We start from the raw sequence: 24,922 nt of genomic DNA, 5'->3' as shown, positions 1-24,922 counted from the left end.
TCTGTTAAGTTTATGGACAAGCTAGAAATTTTTAAATTTATTTTTGTGTTTATTTAGTCTTATGTGGATGGCTAGATAACAATATTTTCAAATTATAAAGGGAATCCAATTGGTTCAAATGTAGTCAGTCACAGTTTGATTTAAATATTTGGAAATGCCCAGATAGATACTAAATGAACTGTTATTTGGATCCAGCCAGCAGTTGAAGAGCTGTTGCAGGCCCAGATGTATATCTTTTTAGAAAGTACCACATGGATCTGGAAAACACAAAACAGTGTAAACATTGGAAACTGTACAATGTATCAGTCTCCCTTCCTGCATTCTCTTCTGATCAGCAGTTAGGAACATAAGCCACAAATGTTTACCCGGCTGAAAAATCACTGGACAGTTATGTTCCAATCAAGGATCTGTTTCCAGTTATATAACAGAATCCACAATCAACATACCCAGATTGCTCAGAAAAAAGGTTAAAAGTTCAGATAACCCTGTATATGCTGAATTAAAGTTCACAACTTTAAGCATAAGAAGATTTTATTGTGTCTTGAACTGACAAATTACAAGAAATATTCTTGGGCAAAGCATTTTGTATACTTGATACTGATATTTGCCTTTCACTGAAGTTTGTGAAAGCAAACTTCTAATAAACTTTCTAATAAAACCTAAATAACTACAAATCATGTTATAAATAAAGTTTGATTTTCAAGTGATTATTATTTATACAAATATATACTGAATATCTATGTTATGTCAGGCTTATGCATGCTGGTGGGGATGCATAGATGAATAAAACAATCCATATTCTTAAAGTACTAATAGTGTAGTAAGATAAAACAAACATGTAAGTAAATAAGTTATATAGTCTATAAAATAAACACAAAATATATTTGAGACTCAAGCAATACCAGTTACCCCAGTTACTTATGTGACTTTGTCTGAATTCTCTAATACCTTTGTCTGAATTCTCTATTCAAATGAATTAATATGAAGAGTCAGCTTGTGAGCCCAAACTGTACTAGAAACTTTTGTAGATGAAAAAATGTCTTAAAAAGTGGTTGACATCTAAAAATAATTTAGTCTACTCCACCTTGTAATTCCAAACAACAGAAACAGAGAAGCTAAAATACTGTGTGTGTGTGTGTGAGATACCCTTTGTATTATTACGCAACATAATTAGTCAAATTTTAGGTATGTTTTTCTAGATTCATAGTCATAAAGTAATAGCAGATCTGGTAATAGGTGTATATCTGATTTGACCAATGTAGACAGACAAGATAATCAGACCAGAGAAAGCTGACCTTTCCCATTCTTATGTGGTAGATTTTCATTTAAGGTTATCATTTTCCTAAAACATTATTTTAGTACCCTGCAGATCAAAATGTGTTTGTATAGTTTGCATAAATAAGATTTGGTAAATAACTTGATTTTCTGGGAATTGAGCCAAGTGAAACCTCTAAGCTTTTGAAGTTCATCCCATAGTGATTATTAGGGAGAACTCAGCTTTTTGAAGTCCCACTGAAGTATTTAGTGGCTTGCTTCACTAATCCAAGGGAGACTTCAGGGCTACATTTAACAGAGAGCAGATGGCCCCTTTTTTAATGTCCTTTGTGGTCATTTTAATAATCCATTCAAAAATAGCTAATCATGCCACATTAGAGAAGATGGACACATTTGAGAACAATGGCAATAGTCACTGTACTGTATGATTGCATTTAGATTTCCATGTCTGTCAGACAACCTGCAGGGCTTCCCTGGCGGCACAGTGGTAAAGAATCGATCTGCCAATACAGGAGATACAAGTTCAATCTCTGGGACGAGAATATCCCCTGGAGAAGGAAATGGCAACCCATCCCAGTATTCTTGCCTGGGAATTCCCATGGACGGAGGAGCCTGGCGGGCTTCAGTCCGTGGGGTCGCAAAAAAGTTGGAGACAACTTAGTGACTAAACAACAACAGACAGACAACCTGCAATAACTAAGAGGTTCTGTCATTTTCCATAGGAGGAGATAATCAGAATTTGTAGGCTACTTTGCAGGTCAATACACTTCATATATTTTAGTGCAGCATGGATATTCAGATCGCAAAAATTACCTCTAGCAATGTATTTTGTAGGTATATTTTACAGAATCAAGGAAAAATACAGATTGCTTTACAGAATCAGTTCAGTAAAGACAGATATTATTAACAAAGCTGTGTATATATGGTTCTACATTGTATCTTCCACACAGATACATATGAACAGGATCATTATTCAGTTTAATATATCTTTCAACATTTCTGTCTCCAAGCTCAATTCATTTCCCTCAGTCACTTAAGAAGATAACCTGTCTGATTTCCCACTCTCTACCCTCACTTGGATCAATCTGGTATTTGTTCACTATATGCAAAACCACTGCATGTCCTGTTGTTAGACTGCATTTCAGACTCAATGGAATAAAGGAATCAAATTATTTCATCACGGTGGTATTTATTGTCACCTTGATTTCAATACAAATGGAGTTTCAACTATTCTAGCACTAGAATGGAATTTTGAGATCTTATCCTAACTTTCTTTTCTTAATGCTGGAGAAAGTAAAGCCTAGAGAGGTAAGAAGAGAGGACTACGAAATTAACAAGGTTCACAGGTCACAGGAAACAAATTCCTACAAGAATCAATGAAAGAATGTTACAATGTGTAAGAAGTTAAAATGGTCAAAGAAAACAATAGTGTAAAATAGGTGCTAACTTTTCTTGAATACCTGCTCTGACCCAGAGACATGTTTTACCTCCATAATCTAAGCCAACACGGCAATAGTATGAGGAAAGTGTTATTAATTAGTCACCCCTTAATAGTTAAGAATTGAGACATAGAGGCTTTTATAACTTGTCCAAGAACAATTAGTAAGTTATGGAGGAAACATTTCAACCCAGGCATTCCGACTACAAAAGCAGCATTTTTCATCATTATAGTATTTTTGTCATGAGATATCACATGAGATGTGTGAGAATTTTCTTAGGTTTCTCATCTCTCCAATCTAAAGACATAAAAACCTGAAAGTAGTTTATAAAATTTTTATTAACTTTAAATTCTAGGGCCAAAATTCCATATTGATTTTTGTTCTATTTCCAAAGGAAAAAATCTTCTATTTTTTCCAAGGTATAGAAGCCATCTTTGGAAATCTTAAAAATTCCAGATTTGTTTCATATATAATTTGGACATCATTTTGATTTAAAAACCATTCCTTTAAAAGAGATTTTTTGGCTCCTTTTGAACTGTGGTGTTATCCCTTCTTTATTCTCCATTACTATTTGTTACTGGATTGCCTTAACTTTTAATAAGAACAGAAAATGCTGATAACTTATCCCATTCAAAACCACAATACTTTCCAAAACATTTCTAGAGGAATAGCACAAGTTTAGGGTATATGTGTTAGTCTCTCTGCTAAGTCACTTCAGTCGTGTCCGACTCTTTGCGACCCCATAGACAGCAGCCCACCAGGCTCCCCCGTCCCTGGGATTCTCCAGGCAAGAATATTGGAGTGGGTTGCCATTTCCTTCCCCAGTGCATGAAAGTGAAAAGTAAAAGTAAAGTCGCTCAGTCGTGTCCGACCCTCAGTGACCCCATGGACTGCAGCCTTCCGGCTCCTCCATCCATGGGATTTTCCAGGCAAGAGTACTGGAGTGGGGTGCCATTGCCTTCTCCGTTAGTCTCTCAGTCATTTCCAAATCTTTCCAACCCCAGGGACTGCAGCCCACCAGGCTCCTCTGTCCATGGAATTCTCCAGGCAAGAATACTGGAGTGGGTTGCCATATCTACCTCCAGGGGATCTTCCTGACCCGGGGATTGAACCCCAGTCTCCTGCATTGCAGGAGGATTCTTTACTGTCTGAGTCACCAGGGAAGACCTTAGGGTATAAAACTGATTCCTAACATATGTTGCTTTGAAATAAATGTTTTTGTAAACAGGCATTATAAGCTTAATGTAGTTATCCATTATACAAAGAGAGAAGAAAAGGGATTAATATGACACAATTTATAGAATAAACTCAACAAAGAATAAAAGTATGCTTAAACACAAGTTCATAGTCTTGTTTTAGTTGGTGGAGGCAGTGGTGATAATACTTAGCTGTTGCTAAATTCTACTCACTGAGCACATCTCTGGATGATTATTGTTGTTCAGTCACTGTGTCCAACTCTTTGCAACTCCAAGGACTGCAACCCACCAGGCTACTCTGTCCATGGGATTCCCCATGCAAGAATACTGGAGTGGGTTTCCATTTCCTTCTCCACTGGATGATTAATACTTGCTGGTTTATTGCTGATATTATTATAAAGATCACACTCTCCTCACTATCTGACAATCAGAAATTGTATATTATTTAGATCTATGCCTATTGTCGGAGAAGGCCATGGCACCCCACTCCAGTACTCTTGCCTGGAAAATCCCATGGATGGAGGAGCCTGGAAGGCTGCAGTCCATGGGGTCACTGAGGGTCGGACATGACTGAGCGACTTCACCTTCACTTTTCACTTTCATGCTTTGGAGAAGGAAATGGCAACCCACTCCAGTGTTCTTGCTTGGAGAATCCCAGGGACGGGGGAGCCTGGTGGGCTGCCGTCTCTGGGGTCGCACAGAGTCGGACACGACTGAAGCAACTTAGCAGCAGCAGCATGCCTTGCTGTGTGACTATGTTTATATTTGTACTCATATTCAGTAAATATCAAATTGACTTGAGAAAATATTAATATTTATTCCAATAAATATTAATATAGCACATCTGCTACTATATGAAGACCTTCATTTACTTTATGTCATTTGTTCTTAACCAGCACCTTTTGCGGTATTAGAATCCACATACAACTTTGGAAAAAAATGGAGTTTGGATTTGAACCTAGTTTTGTTTGATCCCAGAATGACTATTTCACCATTGCTGCCTACCCACTCAAATTGCTTTTAGAAAAGAGGGCTTTTTTTTTAGATTTTTGCCTTTTACCTTGTTTTATTAAGCCTTCAAAGTATTTTGCAATTTCAAGGCATGCATGTTAAAAAAAGAATCAAATTTCTTAACCTGTCTCCTCCACTTTAAAGTTGGAATTATAATCAAAACACAATTAATGTGGAAATTAAAGAGGTAATAAATGTCACGCCTGCAACGCATGCCCTGGTACATAGCTTTCAAAACTGGCAACTGTCGGTAGAAATCGTATTTCATCAGTGAGCCTTTCTCCTGCCTAAAAACACAGGGGCAGTAATTGTCATTCTCATCAGCAGCAGCAGCAAAACCTCCACCATCACTCACCACTAGCTCTTTTCCTTCCTAACACGTCCTTTATGCCCTGGGCCCGTCTCAGGCGGCACACCCATTAAAGCAACACTGGATTTAACAACCTCACTCCACCTTTGCCTTCTCTTCTACACTGGCCTTCCAGTGGCCTTTGAAAAGAGCCAGCGTTTTCATCCCATTTGCCTGACAGCAAGTTCTGTCCTCATTTGCTACTTTGCATGGCTTCATTTTTTCATGCGTTTATTTATACAAAAACATGCATAGCGTCCACTGTACCCTCAGAATATCGTGATGGACATTTATAATTCTAAGCATTTATAATGGGAGATAGATATAAGCAAACAAGTGATTGTGATACAGGGTGAGAAATGCTACCTAATGGATCAGTACCAGCTGAGGGCACTGCACAGCCTTGGGAAGTCAGAGAACATTCCCTGAAAAAGGACATCTACGCTGAGCCTGCAATGAATGACTGTTTACTTGGTAGGGAAGGACATGGGAAGAGTCTCCCAGGCAGAAAGGATGTGAGCACATAGAAAATTATGGAGAGGAGAAAGGTTTGGGATACTAGAGGATTTCGAGTGGTTTAATATCACTATGGTATAAAGTAAATAAAGGGCATGTTGAAAGATGAAATGGGAGGAAAGATACAGAGGCCAGATCATAGAAGGACTTACTTCTCTACTATTTGGGAGAGTTATGATTGATTCCAAAGGCAGGGAGGATCCATGAATGGTTTTAACCCAGACTTGCAGGGTAGAGAATGTATCCAAGGGGGAAATCATTTCTCTTCTTTCCTAAACACCAACCTTTGAGGGATGGGAGGTGGAGTGCTCAACCTGAGGTCTCTGGATGGTCTGTGGATGTTTTAAAGATTTGTAAGCACCCTGAAATTATAAACAAAATTGTTGACTGTGTGTGTACTTGAGGGGAGGGGAGTAGAGACCAAATCCGCAGCTTTGTGAAATCTTCAACAGACACTGTTATCCAAAGAGAAGTTTGAAACCACTGCTCTAGGGGGAGCAAGCGAAAGCTAAGTTACAGAGCAGAAATTTCAGGTCTGCCACAAAGAGCCCTTCTGAAGTTGTAGAGTTTCTCTTTTAAGAAAACGTTCTCATTTCTTCCCCTGAGTTACCAAACGCTTCCCACTCCATCCTGACCCGCTGACGTTTTGTTCCTGGCCACTCTCCCACCTAAATGCTGCTTCCTCGCTCATGGAACTGTTCTTCTGTGCCAACCCAAAGTAAATGTCCACCCCAGAGGCTAAGAATAGACGCAGTGTTCGGGTGACTTGAAAATTAGGTAACATCTGAAGAATGAACTCTACAGTGACCACAAACTCATTCTAATCATTTGAACCAAACAGATTGTAAACATGTGATCAGGGTTTCCCTGCGGGGTAGGGGAGAAGGTTCTAAGCAAAGCAAAGAAAAATGCTCTATCAAATAGAAGAGAAAAGCAGTTACTGTTCAGAGTTCCAGAGGATAAAGAAAAACATTAATCGAAATACATCCTTCTGTGTTTGCATATTCTACCTTTCAACATCTCCCAACCCATCCCCCTAACCCCCAGTGAGCTAGTTGTATCCGACAAGCTATCATTCTCTCCAGCAAATAGACTTTATGCCATTCATTTCTCCTTAATATATTTTCCTGGATTTGGATATGGTTTTTCATCTTTTCATTGGGTTTTGTAACTTTTTTACAAGTCAATTCCTTAACCTTTCTGGACAGTCTCTTCAACTGTAAAATGCAGTTGGATGGTTGATCTGTAAGTTTCTTTTCAGTTGCCACTATTTGTAATGGTGGCGGAATGGAGGGCTGTTGTAAACAGATCTCGTGATTGTTGTTGATCTCATTCAGTTGCTAAGTTGAGTCCAACTCTTTGCAACCCCATGGACTGAAACACACCAGGTTTCCTCTCCTTCACCATCTCACAGAGTTTGCTCAAAGTCATGTCCTTTGAGTCAGTGATGCTATGAGTCGGTGACCTCATGATAGATATTTCTTAATTCCCAGCTTGCCTGTTGCTACCAAAATTGCTGGGTACTTTTCTCTAAGGCATTTTATCAGTTTAATGTAAAAGACCAAAATACTTAGCATGACTTGGATAGTACAGCCAAATAGAGCAAAGGTCAGCACATTTTTTCCATAGAGGGCCAGATAGCAAATATTTTAGGCTTGTGGGTCATAAGGCCTCTGTCCCAACTATTCAACTGTGTCAGTGTGGAACCAGCTGCAGACAATATATAAATGAATGTGTATGGCTATGTTCCAATAAAATTTTGTTTACCAAAAAAGGTAGCGAGTTGGATTTGACTGAGCATGTCATAGTTTAATGACCCTTGAAATAAATGATTGGAAACCCAAAGACAGCAGTGTTCTATCCCTTCAGTCTTTCTGTTTAAAGGTTGTTTCCTGGATGACTTCCTGATCTTTGTTCTGTTATCATTGTCACTGCTTTTGTTGTGTCAAACAATAACTTTTCATTTATTTTAGCCACTCGCAGCCACCTCACCCTCCATGCCCCCAAATAAATATCTTAAGTGGGCCTGCGGTCTTGTCGGGAATCTGAAACAGTTAAGGCAGCTTGTTTCTCAGGCATAGAGATAAATAAATGGCTTCCTAAGTTAGATAGCTCAGAAGATGAATAGCCTGGAGGAACAGTTGAGCTGTTAGTTCACGGAGACAGGGAAAGAAGAAGAGGGAAAGAGACAAGGGAGGGAAAGAGATTGATTGAAACAGCAAACCAGTTTGTGAGATCTACTGTACAAACTTGCCCAGCTGGGTACTTTATCTTGAATTTGTTTTGCAAATTGCAGATGCTTCGCTCTAGGAGCCAAGAAAAAGAAAGGGCAGTCATTCCACGCCAAAACACTCTCATGGATCCTAAGTAACTTACATTACTTCATTTTTGTGGGGGAAAAAAAACCATTATATACTCCCCTTACAAAATAAGTTAAGAGCAACAGAGAGCTCGTTTTACCCAGATGCCCAGATTATTAGTTTTTTTTTTTAATATTAAGAGAACAATGATTGTCTGATAACTGCTTGCTTTGTGAAACTTATTATATCACTGTTCAGCCCACAAAACTGCTTTAACAGTAAAGCTGACTGAATTCAATGAGTCTTAATTTTTCAACATACTTCAATACAATCAAGGATATTTTTGTTTGCTGCTTTAGGACATGTCTAATTGGACTCCATTCACCTTTTGCTGAAATCAATCGTGCTTCACAGAACCCCTGCATGCCTTTCAAATGAAAGAGGAAATTCTGGCATTTTTATTAGCTAACATTTTTTTAAAAGATCTCTCACATATTGACCGTGACTTACAGAGCCGTTTTATCAAAGTCAGACCTGGGGCCCAGTCTATACTCTGGTGTCTGTTACTGAGGTTTGAGGGGTTTCCTTCATACATACTCTTCCTTTAATTATTTTATGCCTGAAAATTGTAAAGAAGAGTGTATTGGTGAATTAGCTGTTAGGACTAAAATAGTGGGGTTTGCTTCTAATTTTTAATTTGGACATTTTTTTCAAAAGGACTTCAAAATGTTTCAGAGGGAAACAGGTGATAAGGCGTGCGTGCGTGCTCAGTCACTTCAGTCGTGTCTGACTCTTTGCGACCCTATGGACCGTAGCTTTCCAGGCTCCTCTGTCCGTGGGATACTCCAGGTAAAAATACTGGAGTGGGTTGCCATGCCCTTCTTGAGAGGGTCTTTCCAACCCAGAGATCAAGCCCAAGTCTCCTGCATCTCCTGCATTGCAGGAGATTCTTTACCAATGAGCCACCAGGGAAGTCCTTAGGTGATAATAAGGACAGGTAATTTGTCCTCTAAGGAAAAGAGGGTCTTATTTAGAAGAGTTCAGGTGTTTCCTTAATCTTCTGCCAGATTTCATTGACATAGTTTGTGATCTTGTCGAGTTAATGCTTCCCATGCTGATCCACGGACAAGATCTAAGTCAATAAAGTAAACACATTTGGAAAGTATTCATTTGCCGTATTTTCCATACATTAAAATATGTATCCAGTTTCCTATAAACATAAATCAACCTTACACGCTGCACTCACTTGTGAGCATGTTTTGATTTATCCAGCTGAAAGGTTTGGTCATCATATATCTGATCTCCTCGAGCCCATTCTGGAAGATAAATCTCCCTTCCATAGTCCAGCTGGAAAACTTGGAAGCGTAGACAAACTTCAGGGTTTTTCAACCAGCTGAGTGGTTTTTGATCCCCAAGGCCTGAAAGATGCATGATGCACAATAGATGTTCAACAAATATCTGTTGAATGAATAAGAGTAGTGGAAGATAACAGTTCTAAAGATATAGCTTGATTATGGGCAGAATTTTATTAAAAAGATACAGAAATGCTTTCATTGGTCTAGCAGTCTTGTGCAGGACTGAAATAAAAATTCAGAATCTTTAACCATATTTAAGTACTTGGCATACAACCCTAACTCAGTTGCTTGGCCAATGCTGTAAAAGAAATTCAAAATCTTAAATACATATCACAGACATATACACACACACAATCAGATGTGGAAAACTGTAAGTGCATATTAAATGTAAATTTATATTAAATCCCAGGAGGATAGAATCAGAAGCCTGTTTTCTATGTTAGCATCAAACACCATAATCTATTGGAAAAACAGAAAGAAAAAAGTAAACCACACACACACAAAATGAAAGATCATTCAAGTTCATAATTTGCACTAGTCTCTAGAAAATAAGTTTTCTAACATATATAAGATGACATTAATAGAAATAGCTTAATTCATTCACAGTCTCACACACACACTCACACACACTGTCACGTACAGGCTGAGATTGTGCCCTTTTACCACGGTCTTCAAGCTTTTGAGGAGAAAATGAGTGTTGAAGGAGAAACACGTGGTTTCTATTAAGTCAAGTTCTTCATGGGCTAAGTGTAAGGCAAAGAGTGAGGCTGAGTATGGAAATCAGAGCCAACGGATGGGAGCATATTTTTCTTTCAAAATATTTTATGTACTAAAGTTTGCACAACATCTTGGCAATGACAGCAAGCCTGTGTAAGGAGGTGTTTGGTGTTTCATAGCTAACATAAGGGCAAAAAAATGTAGCGGCAGCCAAATATTACTTCCATCATGAGCAGAAAGAACGTGTGTGGTAGAATACATGGTAAGGCCCATGGGCTAGAGACTACAGGGTTTAAAAATCTACAGAATTCCAAAAGAGAGCTTATCCTTATTTTTATATCTTTTAGTATTGTAAAGGAATGAAACTAAATTTGGCATAGTCCATCTGTTTGATTAGAGAGAGAAAGAAACAGAGTTACATTTTCTTGGCATGCAGATCTTTCATAAATCTTAGCAGAGGGTGGTTTTCCAGATTTCACTGGAAAATTATTTTGATGGTGATCACCAATTCTGCCAACATCAAGCATTCAGTCCACCACTTTTCTTTCTCTTTGTTTTTCCCCTAAATACATTCTTAATCTTCAGAACATAGAAGACTGCCTAGCACATAGGAGATACTCAGTAAAATTTATCAAATTCATTAATGGATGGACGGATGGATGCACAGGTGACAAGGCTGGGCATAAGGAGATCTGGACTTTAATCCTAAGGCAGTAGTATCATACCACCTAATGCAAATTATTACACATTGCTTTTTACTGCAGTAAATTTCAGTATATATGTGGTGTTTGTGATGTATGTAGCATAGATTCCCAGCTAAAATGTAAGTCAGAGAGGTTTTTTTCCTTGTTTGGCCATGCTGTGCAGCACATGAGATAGTTCATCAATGCTCCCTGCATTGGGACTGCGGCATCTTAACCACCAGACCACCAGGGAAGTCCCCAGATTCCCAGGTGGCTCAGCAGGAAAGAATCCACCTGCAACGCAGGAGCCACAGGAGATGCCAGTTTGACCCCTGAGTCAGAAAGATCCCCTGGAGGAGGGCATGGCACTTGAGTATTCTTGCCTGTAGAATCCCATGGACAGAGGAATCTGATGGGCTACAGTCCAAAGTGTCGCAAAGAATTGGACCCGACTGAAGCTACATAGCACACGTGCATGCGTGTATACCACATCTTCTTTATCCATATAAGTGTTGATGGACATGGAGGCTATTTCCATGTCTTGGCTACTGTAAATAGTGCCACTATGAATATTGGGGTGCATGTATCTTTTCAAATTATTTTTTTAAATTTAACATTTCTACTAAACCAGTTTTCATGCAGCAAAAGAGACACTGATGTATAGAACAGTCTTTTGGACTCTGTGGGAGAGGGAGAGGGTGGGATGATTTGGGAGAATGGCATTGAAATATGTATAATATCATGTATGAAACGAGTCACCAGTCCAGGTTCGATGCACGATACTGGATGCTTGGGGCTGGTGCACTGGGACGACCCAGAGGGATGGTATGGGGAGGGAGGAGGGAGGAGGGTTCAGGATGGGGAACACATGTATACCTGTGGCAGATTCATTTTGATATATGGCAAAACCAATACAATATTGTAAAGTTAAATAAAATAAAATAAAAAAAAATAAAACAGTTTTCATGGAGTACAATGCTGAAATCAACAACAATAAGTTCTCTTAATTACTTTCACATTCCACTTACCAATACAGCCAAGTCATTTAATTATATTAATTTCCCTTTAATTTCATGGATTTGTAAAAAAAATTAACTTCCAATCAATACACAATAAATTCGGTCATTCTTCTTTGTACAATTTACATTTAACATAGTACCTGAATCACAATAGATACTTAATCATATTTGCTAAATAAAATTATAAAAATCACCCATCAAAATAGAATTTTCATCTCTTCCAGATCAATGGTAACTCTGTCTTTAGCTTTTTAAGAACTGTTCTCCACAGGCGCTGTACCAGTGTACACTCCCATCAACAGTGTAGGAAGATCCCCTTTTCTCCACATCCTCTCCCATTTATTGTTAGTAGATTTTTTGATGATGGTCTTTCTGACTGGTGTGAGGTGATACCACAGTATAGTTTTGATTTCTCTAATAACGAGGGATGTTGAGCATCTTTCTATGTCCCTGTTGGCCATCTATATGTCTTCTTTACAATATAAAGCCAGAGATCTTAACTTCAAATGCGCACATGGGCCAGATAACTAATGGAAATGGGGGGGAAAGGGTGCAAGTAATAAAATAAGGAACAGTGGGGAGCGTGGCCACCTGCAGAGCACGAGGGCCTCGGTGTTTATAAAATGATGGGCGCCGAACATACACATGCAGTCCAAGTGCGCGTGAAGCACAAGCTCCTTCACAAAAGCAACAGTTTCTAAAACATCTCTGCTCCACACAAATACAGAGATAAGGAAATAAGAAAAATATTAATTGCTACAATTTATCTAGTGCCTAGAACTGTTCTAAATTTCATCCAGCTTAATCTTAGGTCATAAATATAATTACCTTCATTTTATACAAGGAAATTAAGACAGAGTACATAGTAAATGTATAGTGGTTTGTTAAATTGGATCATAAAAACAGCACAGCAAAGAACAAAGTAGCAGGACCCTAAGCTGAACCCCTAATCCACACAAGAGACGCACACTCCAAGGGAGAGTCTTGGTGGCTTGCAGGACCATCTTTCCCAAGAGTCAATAGATTTAAGGCTGAGAGCTCTGACTGAACATTGGGCACAGATGTGTTAGGAAGAGTTCCATTCCTTTAAGATGCCCAGAGGATGTTCCTACCTCAGTTGTTGTCTAGTCACTCAGTCATGTCTGATTCCTTGCAGCTCCATGGACCGCAGCATCCCAGGCTTCCCTGTTCTTCACCGTCTCCTGGAATTTGCTCCAATACTTGTCCATTGAGTCGGTGATGCCATCCAACCATATCATCCTTTGTTGCCCTCTTCTTCTCCTGCCCTCAATCTTTCCCAGCATCAGGGTCTTTTCCAGTGAGTCGGCTCTTCACATCATGTGGCCAAAGTATTGGAGCTTCAGCTTCAGCATCAGTCTTTCCAGTGAATATTCAAGACTGATTTCCTTTAGCATTGACTGGTTTGATCTTCTTGCTGTCCAAAGGACTCTCAAGAGTCTTCTACAGCACCACATTTTGAAAGCATCAGTTCTTTGACACTCAGCCTTCTTTATGTTCCAACTCTCCATCCATACATGACTACTGGAAAGACCATAGCTTTGACTATACAGACCTTTGTTGGCAAAGTGATGTCTCTATTTTTTAATATGCTGTCTAGGTTTGTCATAGCTTTCCTACCTCAGAGCTGACTCTAATTATTTTCACAAACTGGTGAGGAGAACCAGCTGCTTCCAGTCCCCCCACCTCTGCCTTTCTCCCCAAAACATGCCCTTTCCAGGTGCCTGATTGAGAGTTACCCCTGAAAGGAGTGCTCAACACATGTTTGCTGCACAGAGAGATGGCTTGGCCCAGAGCATGAAGCTCTATCTCTTCCTGTCTCAACTAAGAGACAGTATAGTGATTGAGAACTGGATTTCTGGAGTCAGGGAGGCCTGACTTAATATTCCTCAGCTACTTAAAGCTAAGTGATCTCTCAGAGGCAGATTTCTCATCTGCAAAATTCGGATGAAAATACTAGTTCTTGCTCATTGTTCTGTGAGGAGGATGAATTGAAATAAATCACCTAAGCCATTAAGCCAACTAAGCCATACACCTAAGCCACTAAGCACAGTGTATACGTGCTCATGTTCAGTCGTGTTGGACTCTTTGTGACCCCATGGATTGTAGCCCCTCAGGTTCCTCTGTCCATGGGATTTCCCAGGCAAGAATACTGGAGTGGGTTACCATTTCCTTCTCCAGGGGATCTTTCCAACCCAGGGATTGAACCCAGGTCTCCTGCACTGGCAGGCAGATTCTTTACCACTGAGCCACTTGGGAACCTCCATAAGCACAGTGACTGGCCTGTAACAAACCTTAGTACATGGTCATTTTAGAATTATTTTGTATCCCTTTGCCCTTGAGGCAGTTGGTGAACTCTGTATCCCCAGGGATTACTAAAGCAAGACCACATACCCAGGTTTTGGACTGGTGGCTTTTTTTTTTTTCTTTTTTAAGCTCCACAGATAACTAAAGAAAGAGAAGGCAAGTCCATACATGGATTACCTACTGCTTACCACTCATCAGACATCATGGGAGCTGCTTTATCTTTTTCATCTCTTGTAACCTCACACAGTCCAGGTGGGAATGAAAGTTGAATTTTATTGCTCCCATATAGCTAGTGTTTCTCAAAGAGCATTCTCTGGACCCATGAGCATTAGAATCGCCTGAGTAGGTACCTGATCTGCAGCCTCAGAGTTTCTGGAGCAAGGCAGATCCTTTGATTTAGTACTTGTATAATTTGTCTAAAACTTGAGTTTATATTTTCTTGTATTTGATGTGTAAACATGTCATTTCTTCCTGGTAAGTTCTCCAAAATGAGGACTATGTTTTCTAGTTTTCTTGTAACCCCAACAGTGTATAGCTCAATCCTATACATACACACCATTGGGAATTAGTAGAATCTCTGGCTGGGTTTAGCTTTGTGCCCTGGCATGTCCTGACCTGTCAATGCTGAAAGATTGATAGATACCTCAAATCAGAATGGCAGTTCACCGATACTATTTAATATGCAACTGTGAGTCTTTGACCAATAACTTCTAATTGTTCTTTTCATTTAGTGTACTGCAGTTCCTGTCTTATTGATCAGGGAGGAAAATTAACAGATCTGGACATTAACCCTCCAGGTTCCTCTATCCATGAAATTCTCCAGGCAAGAATACTGGAATGGGTTATCATGCCCTCCTCCATGGGATCTTCCCAACCCAAGGATTGAACCTGGGTCTCCTTCATTGCAGGCAGATTCTTTATCATCTGAGCCACCAGGGAAACAAACCCCTGAAAGGTGAAATCCCTAACAAGTTTCAGTGTTTGTGAAATAGAAACTCACAGGTTCTCCTTATCACAGAAAGCTAGGCCCCTTCTGTCCAAAATGGTTATTCATCATTTAAATACATGAATTGAAATGATTTTTATTGCAGGATCAGCCATGATATGGGCTAACTTTAGGGAAAAGGAAGAACTCGTTACTTTATGATGTGTTTGTTCCTGAGCAATTGAGAGGTTTGCCGTACGTTTTTACGATAATTTTCTTTGAGGTTCCATAAACACCTTCTGGAATGTGGAGATTCCCCCATCAGAGTCATATGAGAGCTTTTCCAGTTCCCTAATGTCATTAACCCAGCTGCTTTCGTTGCTGTGACATGCAATTATTTCTCCTACATTTAAAAAGCGATTCTCTGATCTCCAACCCATTAACCTTGTTTGATCTTAACAAGCTGAAAAATGTTTGGAATCTAAGCTTATGATCTCGGCGTGACTTTTTTTCTCTTAATTCACAGTAGCTTTCCGCCCCCCTCCCTTTCTCTTTTTCAGGATCAACACTCTGTGGTAGGCCAGAACGCGGGCCCCAGTCCAAGTCCCAACCCCTGCTCAAATCCAAACACTGGAAGTGGTTACATGAACTCCCAGCAATCACTGTTGAATCAGCAATTGATGGGAAAGAAACAGACTCTGCAGAGGCAGATCATGGAGCAGAAACAGCAGCTTCTCCTCCAGCAGCAGATGCTGGCTGATGCGGTAAAATGTTCTCCTAATTCCTACTGTGCATACCTGTTGGCCCAACAGAGGGAATTCATCAGTTTCCATTTCTACTTGCTGCCCTTGTATCTGTGTCCCTCTATGGCACAGCAACCAGGGTGTCTTGACTGTAAGAGAGATTAATTCCATGCATAAAGTGCTACAGGGCAAAAAAAAAAAAAAAAAAAAACTTGATTTACCAGGTGCTGGACAGTTGGAATCCACAGCACCTGGGCTGATTAGCCCTGCCCAGCCCAGGAATGTTCAGAACCACCACATAGGCCTTGGAATCAGGAAAAAGAAACCAGTGTTGTTCCACAGTGCCGAGGGGCAGAAAATAGGGACAAAACTTTAATCAACTCAAATCCAAACTGATTTTAGAGATAAAAGAGTTTTCAAAGCAGCTTTAAAAGCCAGTGTGGAGTTCCAAAACTTAAAATTTGGCTTCCAAAATAAAGCATCTCAGAATAGATTTCTTTCTTTTTTTTTTTTTTAAGGAAACTGAAAGTGTATTTCCCATTTCCTCACATTTAAGTGGCTTTGCCTTAAAGGCTTGGGCTTCCCTGGTGGCTCAGAGGTTAAAGTGTCTGCCTACAATGTGGGAGACCTGGGTTCGATCCCTGGGTTGCGAAGATTCCCCTGAAGAAGGAAATGGCAACCCACTCTAGTATTCTTGCCTGGAGAATCCCATGGACGGAGGAACCTGGTGGGCTACAGTCCATGGGGTCACAAAGAGTCGGACACGACTGAGCGACTTCACTTTCACTTTCACCTTAAAGGCAAGGTCATTCTCGCCCACATACTACCTAAGTATCTGCTCGTCCCTTCTGTATTCTCAAACTCATACATTCAACAACTGATCCAAACCCTTCCTTCCTCCTAAGACCAAAACCCCTTCTCCAGATTTCTTGATTCCCTTCAAACTGTTTGGCCGAATTAAAGATGAAAGAGGAAAATTAACCATCTCCAGGTTGATAGAGCTAAGGTACACAGAAAATAAAATAAGGACAAATTTATCCTCAAGGACCTTTGCAGTGAGCAGAAACCCAGGTGTAATAAGGACTATAATTCTTCAGTAAATATTTACTAATTCACAATGGGGCTACAGCCATAAACAAGACAACCCTGTCTTTGTCCTTAAGGAGCTTAGAGCCTTCTGGGGGTGTCAAACAGGCAAATGTAATATATATGATTAAATACTGTGATGTGGGAACTACCAGAAATTATTTCAGAGAGGAAGTTATAGCTACTGAAGATCTGAAGGTGAAGAAGGAGATGGAAGGAAGAACAGGGGAGTGTCCAACCAGAAGAACCAGCATATTCCAAGACTCGGGCACAATAAAGTATACAATATATTAGGCTTGCTGAGGGAGGTCCTGTATACACAGATAGGGAATAAAAGGCTAGGAGGCCAGAGATCAGAGACCAGAGGCATTTGCAAATCAGAATTTGCATTGTCTGAAAAGCAATGGGGAGGACTTCAAAGCATTTTAAACAAGTACTTGATTCAGACTTGATTTGCAGCATAATAGGCAGTTTCCAAGCAGCACTAGTGGTAAAGAACCTGCCTGCCAATTCAGGAGACATAAGAGATGTGGGTTCAATCCCTGGGTCAGGAAGATCCCCTGGCAGCACGCATGGCAACCCGCTCCAGTATTCTTGCCTGGAGAATCCCAGGGACAGAGGAACCTGGCAGCCTATGGTCCATAGGGTGGCAAAGAATCAGACACGACTGAAGTAACTTAGCAACAAATAAGTACTTGATTCAGATTTGATTTGCATTATAATAAAGGTATAAAGGGCTCCCCAGGTGGCTCAGTGGTAAAGATTCTGCCTGCCAATGAGAGAGACATAGGTTTGATCCCTGGGTTGGGAAGATTCCCTGGAGAAGGAAATGGCAACCCACTCCAGTATTCTTGCCTGGGAAATCCCATGAACAGAGGAGCCTGGTGGGCTACAGTCCATGGGGTCCCAAAGAGTTGGTTTTTTGGGGGGCTTCCCTGGTGGTTCAGATGGTAAAGAAGCCGCCTACAATGCAGGAGTTACAGATTTGATCCCTGGGTCGGGAGGGTGGCTGGAGACCAAGAGGTATAGCCTAATGTGTGTACTTGTTGGTTAGCTTGAGACTGTATTATGAAATATTTAATTTATAGTGAAAAGTATAAATCATAATATAACAATCATTTTTTAAAGACATGACAAAATGGAATTAATTTTAGAGTCCAGAGCATGTGAGAAGAAATAGTGAGAAATAAATGTGTTTGACTCAAATAAGGAATAGTGAGAAATAAACTTACAGGTGAACTTGAATGCTGCCCTAAGGTATAGGGGAACCACTGACCGGATGGCTAAATGACACAACTAATTTCTACCATAAATCACAGTTTTGAAAACTTCATTCCTCCTACCCACTCCCTCCCTTTCGATGATCTTCATAAACAATACAGCTTGGAAACAAGGGCAGTAGATGAGAAAAACAGATAATCTAAGATTGGCTCATTGGGTACACGTTCATCATTGCCATCAACACTACTAATCTGTTGACTTATAGCAGGCAGAGGCTGAATTTCTGGATTTTCAGCTCGCATTAAAAGGCAAGGAGATATCCCCTGAGGGTCTTGTCCTGGCCCCATCCTAGCTCCCACGGAGCCCCGGTTGAGTCACCATTGGGACAGGAGCAAAGGGCAGGGGCATAAGCTATGGGAGATGAATGGGAAGGAGGCTGCTGTTTTTGTGATTTTTATCAGCCATTCACATTTCTTTTTGTTTGGCCACCATTGAGGGTGCCTGTGCTTTTTAGCATATCCAGGAAGAAACCGTCTTTGATGCCACTTTACATTAGCATATGCTTTGTAGTCATTTGCAGTCAGTTGGCAAGGCTAGATAGGCGCCTAAATTGAGACATTTTTCTCACAAAAGTGTATTATCCTTATTCTCTATTATTCTCCCACCAGTGAGACACAAAGAAGAGAGATGAGTAGAACTTGTTAACAATGGGCATCAGAATCACCAACGTGTTTTGTGTACCTACTATGTGCCAGGCACCATGCTGAGTTTTTACAGAATTAAAAGGATTAATCCTTTCAAGGGGAGTTTGAGGGAGGTCCTAGAATTATCCACATTTTACATTTTGAGATGGCAAAACTGAAGCAAGACAGATATGGGCAACAGAAGATGATTTCTATGTTCGCTTTTTGGGTTCAAGATATCAGAATATGAGACACTGGTTGTTAAGTTAAATTTCATGTTGCACAGAAATAATTCACAGGGGTGGCCTGTGGGTTTCCACTTGCTTAGACTGGGGATGTCATTCTCTTGCGAACAGAGCCATCTTCATTCAGTGTTGGAGTCTTGTCTTTGCTGCTCTTCACCACAAAGGGAGCACCATAAGGTGACAAGATGGCAGTTCTATCACAGCCCATGTTTAAGGCCATGAACTCTAGCTCATTTGTGAACAAGTACTTTAAGAAACTCAGGTTCCAGAGATACATATGTTACTATATGTTACTCTTTGAACAACCTAAGTAACCCCTCAGGAGAACAAAACATCAATAAATAGGTTGAATAGACACAAAAATAAACCCAGATTTGAAATCTAGTCCTTAATGGAGAACCAAGGGCCTAATTATCACATGTGTGTGTGTGCATGAATTCTGTTTTCTTGAACAGAAACACCTAATTACATAAGAAAATAGGATGGATGCTTCTGAAAAAGAGAAGACTTCAGAAAGTCCCATGCTTGGCATAAAAATCAAAACTCTCAGCTTGCACAATAGTTTACAGCAGGAATGGTTGAATATTGCCACATTTGGGTTCATGGAACATCTCAGCTGTTTCTTGAACATTTAGGGTTTGGGCAAAACCAGAAAGAGTTTCACCAACCACTTTTTCCCTTAATTTGTAAACCCATGTTTAAAAGAAATGTAATCCATATGTTTCTGATTCATTTACACTTAGCTCATCAAAATTGTGTTTTATATGAATTACTTGATGCCCCAAATTCCCTCTGAGCCTTTCAAGTCTTTCTCCTTTGAAACAAGAATTTGAATTTGGTTTGTTGTTGTTTTAAAGCCACTTTTTTTTCCCCCTTTATAGTTGATTTATTCAACTTAGAAGGTTTGGAATTTGATGGGAAACTGAGAAATACATGGTTTAAGTGGGTTCTAAATTAGGTAGCCCACATTTGACTTCCATCTAATTTACCCATCTGTTACAAGGTTTTCTTTTCTATTTATTGAATTTTCTGTAACTATATTGTATCTACTATTGTGAGCAAGAATCCCTTAGAAGACATGGAGTAGCCATCTCAGTCAAGAAGAGTCTGAAAAGCAGTACTTGGATGCAATCACAAAAACAACAGATGATCTCTGTTCGTTTCCAAGGCAAACCATTCAATACCACAATAAGCCAAGGTTTTGCCCCAAGCAATAACATCAAAAACGCTGAATTTGAATGGTTCTATGAAGACCTACAAGACCTTCTAGAACTAACACCCAGAAAAGATGTCCTTTTCATCATAGGGGACTGGAATGCAAAGTAGGAAGTCAAGAGATAATTGGAGTAACAGGCAAGTTTGGCCTTGGAGTACAAAATGAAACAGGGCAAAGGCTAACTGAGTTTTGCCAAGAGAATGCCCCGGTCATAGCAAACACTCTCTTCCAACAACAAAGGAGATGACTCTATGCATCGACATCACCAGATGGTCAACATCAAAATCAGATTGATCATATTCTTTGCAGCCAAAGATGGAGAAGCTCTATACAGTCAGCAAAAACAAGACCAGGAGCTGACTATGGCTCCGATCATGAACTCCTTATTGCCAAATTCAGACTTAAATTAAGGAAAGTAGGGAAAACCACTAAACCGTTCAGATATGACCTAAATCAAATCCCTTACGATTATACAGTGGAAGTGACAAATAGATTCAAGGGATTAGATCTGATAGACAGAGTGCCTGAAGAACTGTGGACAGAGGTTCCTGACATTGTACAGGAGGCAGTGATTAAGACCATCTCCAAGGAAAAGAAATGCAAAAAGGCAAAATGATTGTCTGAAGAGGCCTTACAAATAGCTGTGAAAAGAAGAGAAGCTAAAGGCAAAGGAGAAAAGGAAAGATACCCCATTTGAATGCAGAGTTCCAAAGAATAGCAAGGAGAGATAAGAAAGCCTTCCTCAGTGATCAATGCAAAAAATAGAGGAAAACAATAGGATGGGAAAGACTAGATATCTCTTCAAGAAAATCAGAGATTCCAAGGGAACATTTCATGCAAAGATGGGCACAAAAAAGGACAGAAATGGTATGGACCTAACAGAAGCAGAAGATATTAAGAAAAGGTGAAAAGAATACACAGAAGAACTGTACAAAAAAGATCTTCATGACCCAGATGACCATGATGGTGTGGTCACTCAACTAGAGCCAGATATCCTGGAATGTGAAGTCAAGGGGACCTTAGGAAGCATCACTACGAACAAAGCTAGTGGAGATGATGGGATTCCAGTTAAGCTAAAAGATGATGCTGTGAAAGTGCTGCCCTCAATATGCCAGCAAATTTGGAAAACTCAGCAGTGGCCACAGGACTGCAAAGGTTTTCATTTCAATTGCAAAGAAAGGCTATGCCAAAGGATGTTCAAACTACCACACAATTGCACTCATCTCACACGCTCGCAAACTAATGCTCAAAATTCTCCAACCTATGCTTCAACAGTATGTGAACCAAGAACTTCCAGATGTTCAAGCTGGATTTAGAAAAGGTGGAGAAACCAGACATCAAATGCCAACATCTGCTGGATCATGGAAAAAGCAAGAGAGTTCCAGAAAAACATCTACTTCTGCTTTATTGATTACACCAAAGCCTTTGACTGTGTGGATCACAACAAACTATGGAAATTCTTAAAGAGATGGAAAATTCTTAAATACCAGACCACCTTGCCTTCCTGAGAAATCTGTATGCAGGACAAGAAGCAACAGTTAGAATTGGACATGGAACAGCAGACTGGCTCCAAATTGGAAAAGGAGTACATAAAGGCTGTACATTGTCACCCTGCTTATTTAACCTATATGCAGAGTACATCATGAGAAATGCTGGGCTGGATGAAGCACAGGCTGGAATCAAGACTGCAGGGAGAAATATCAATAACCTCAGATATTCAGATGACACCACCCTTATGGTAGAAAGGATGAACTGAAGAGCCTCTTGATGAAAGTGAAAGAGGAGAGTGAAAAAGCTGGCTTAAAACTCAACATTCGAAAAACTAAGATCATATCATTCTGTACCATCACGTCATGACAAATAGATGGGGAAACAATGAAAACAGTGACAGACTTTATTTTCTTGGGCTCCAAAATCACTGCAGATGGTGACAAGACCATGAAATTAAAAGACGCTTACTCCTTGGAAGAAAAGCTATGACCAACCTAGACAGCATATTAAAAAACAGAGACATTACTTTCCCAACAAAAGTCCATCTAGTCAAAGCTGTGGTTTTCCAGTAGTCATGTATGGATGTGAGAGTGGACCATAAAGAAGGCTGAGCGCCAAAGAATTGATACTTTTGAACTGTGGTGTTGGAGAAGACTCTTGAGAGTCCCTGGACTGCAAGGAAATCCAACCAGTCAATCCTAAAGGAAATCAGTTCTGAATATTCATTGGAAGGATTGATGTTGGAGCTGAAACTCCAATACTTTGCCTACCTGGTGCGAAGAACTGACTCATTGGAAAAGATCCTGATGCTGGGAAAGATTGAAGGCGGAAGAAGGGGATGACAGAGGATGAGATGGCTGGATGACATCACCAATTGGACGGACATGAGTTTGAGTAAACTCCAGGAATTGGTGATGGACAGGGAGGCCTGGCGTGCTGCAGTCCATGGGGTCGCAAAGAGTTGGACACGACTGAGCGACTGAACTGAACTGAACCTATGCCAATTATTTTTGTCTTCGAAAAATTGAGCTTCATTTAAAGCTCAAGTCTTTGAGCTTCATGTAAAGTTGCAGTGCAACATTCTAAAATCTTCCTGATCCATACTGAGAAAGACAAAAGCATTTCCTGATGTCCAGAACTGATATGAAACTCACAGCCAGGCTATTTTGTTTTCTGTTGGACTTAAACAATTTTACAGAATACGAAGCTCAGACAGTATTGCTCTGAGACCATGATAAAATGAGACAAAAGAAGGCCACTTCATAATTTTGTCTACAAACTGACATAAACAAGGTCACTGTGCAACTAACAAAATAGGAAAATTTCCCATCTTTTGCTGAATGCATGACAAATAGTTCTTTACTCAGTGATAGGATCGACCTCACTTTCTGATAGCTTACAACCTAGAGCAAATCCTCTCTACCTTAGACCCTCCCTAAGTCACCTAATCAAAGCCCCAATCCTGTAATATTCTAATACAGTTCTGCTGAGACACTGGGTTGTCCCTCATGATGTGTTTTCGTCCTCCCTCCAATGAATAGTAAACCCAACAGGTGTGTTCCTGTTACTGAATGCAAATCCATGTGCCTGACACACAGTGAGTCCAAGCAACACAAAACGTCAGAGCTTGGAGCAGAGAAAGATTTATTGCAGGGCCAAGGAGACAGGTGGCTCATGCCCCCAAACTCCAAAACCCCAGGAGGCTTTCAGCAAAGCACTTCTAAAGGCAAGGTTGAGGGAGAGAGTGGTCAGTTATGGTAAATGTCTCGGTGTCCGAATTCTTTGTTTTTGCAACTGTCCAGGTAGGTCAGGTGACAATGTTCCTGAAAACCTCTAACAAGACAGATGTTATTCTCTGTTCTGCAATTTTTTATCTCTGTATGAATGGACTCTTAAAGATCAGCATCCTGAGAACGGGATATCTCGTATATTTCAGGCTCTAGGCAACATTCTTTTACAGAAGGTGCAGCGCCATCATGACTAAGCACAGCCAACAGAGCACAAAGGTTAAAGCAAAAAGGAGCAGAGCTAACATGGAGTTAGATTTGTTCTTCCCTGCTACATTTGTGGTATTCTTTGGACTTATATGGGCCTTCCCAGGTGGCTCAGATGATAAAGAATGTGCCTGCAACTCGGGAGACCCCGGTTCGATTGGTGGGTTGGGAAGTTCCCCTGGAGAAGGGAAGGGCAACTCAGTCCAGTATTCTTGCCTAGAGAATTCCATGGACAGAGGAGCCTGATGGGCTGCAGTCCATGGGGTCACAAAGATTCAGACACAACTGAGTGACGAACACTTGGCCTCTTATAAAAACAATGCCCCTATTTCCTCTGTTCACTTCCAAACTCACCTACTCTAAAGATCTAAAGGGGACTCATACCAGAAAGAAGAAAAGAAGGGAATCTGGGAAATGTCTGGACTCTGAGAATGGGGTGGCAGAGAAACGAAGCAGCAAGAGACCCTTGTATCATGTGATCAGAAAGCCTAAGTTTTTGACTCAGGATTGGGTTTCAGTTCTGCTACTGTGTGATCTTGGACAAGTTACTCAACCTAAGGAAGATTCTGTTCATGGATTTGGGGAGGTCGAAGAGGACCCTCCCTCGGTGGGCCTTGGTAAAGACACAGAGAAGAAGCTGAGGTCTTACCCATGGCCGAAACAAGTTTATTGAAGGAAGAATAGAAAGAGCAGAAAGAGAACGTCAAGAGAGAGGTGGGCCAAGCCAAGAGAGGTACTGGGGCCAGAGTGATGAGGTGGGGGCGGGGTGGGGGAAGTTGTTAAAGACGCGGCTTTTACATATTCATTTAGGTGAGCGTGGACTGACGGTTTTGATTGACAGTTGCGAGTTACATAACAACAGGTTGTCCTTCCCATAATTCAGCCTGTTATAATCAGATGCATGTGTATATAGACTATTTATGAATCTTTAATAGGCTCCCGGCTGCCTAAGGTCCCTTGAGGACACAACTTTGCATCAATGGCCATGCACAGGAGTTGGAGAAGCCCCACTGGTTAGTTTTTAATCTACTGGCTGCGTAGGGTGCATGCGCAGGAGTTGGACCCATCTCTGGTTATTTTGTAGCGTATCTGTGAGTTCTCCAGTGACGCATTGGGGCGTGTCTGGGGTGGGG

General features: G+C 40.5%; 1 protein-coding gene across 2 annotated transcripts in view; it reads left to right on the top strand.

Moving 5' to 3' along the window:
* MAML2 (mastermind like transcriptional coactivator 2) overlaps positions 1 to 24,922 on the top strand; it is a 404,671-nt gene that overhangs the window by 370,013 nt on the left and 9,736 nt on the right. The window contains exon 3 of one of the 2 annotated variants that reach the window (XM_006050571.4): positions 15,671 to 15,874. The exons of the other annotated variant lie outside the window; for it this stretch is intronic. Coding sequence (XP_006050633.3) covers positions 15,671 to 15,874 — 204 coding nt within the window. The remainder of the gene's footprint in view (positions 1 to 15,670; positions 15,875 to 24,922) is intronic. 2 annotated transcript variants of the gene reach the window in all.

Source organism: Bubalus bubalis, chromosome 16 (genome assembly GCF_019923935.1).
Source record: "Bubalus bubalis isolate 160015118507 breed Murrah chromosome 16, NDDB_SH_1, whole genome shotgun sequence".
Classification (NCBI taxonomy): domain Eukaryota; kingdom Metazoa; phylum Chordata; class Mammalia; order Artiodactyla; family Bovidae; genus Bubalus; species Bubalus bubalis.
Note: the sequence above shows the minus strand (reverse complement) of the source record. Positions and strands in the feature narration are given on the sequence as shown.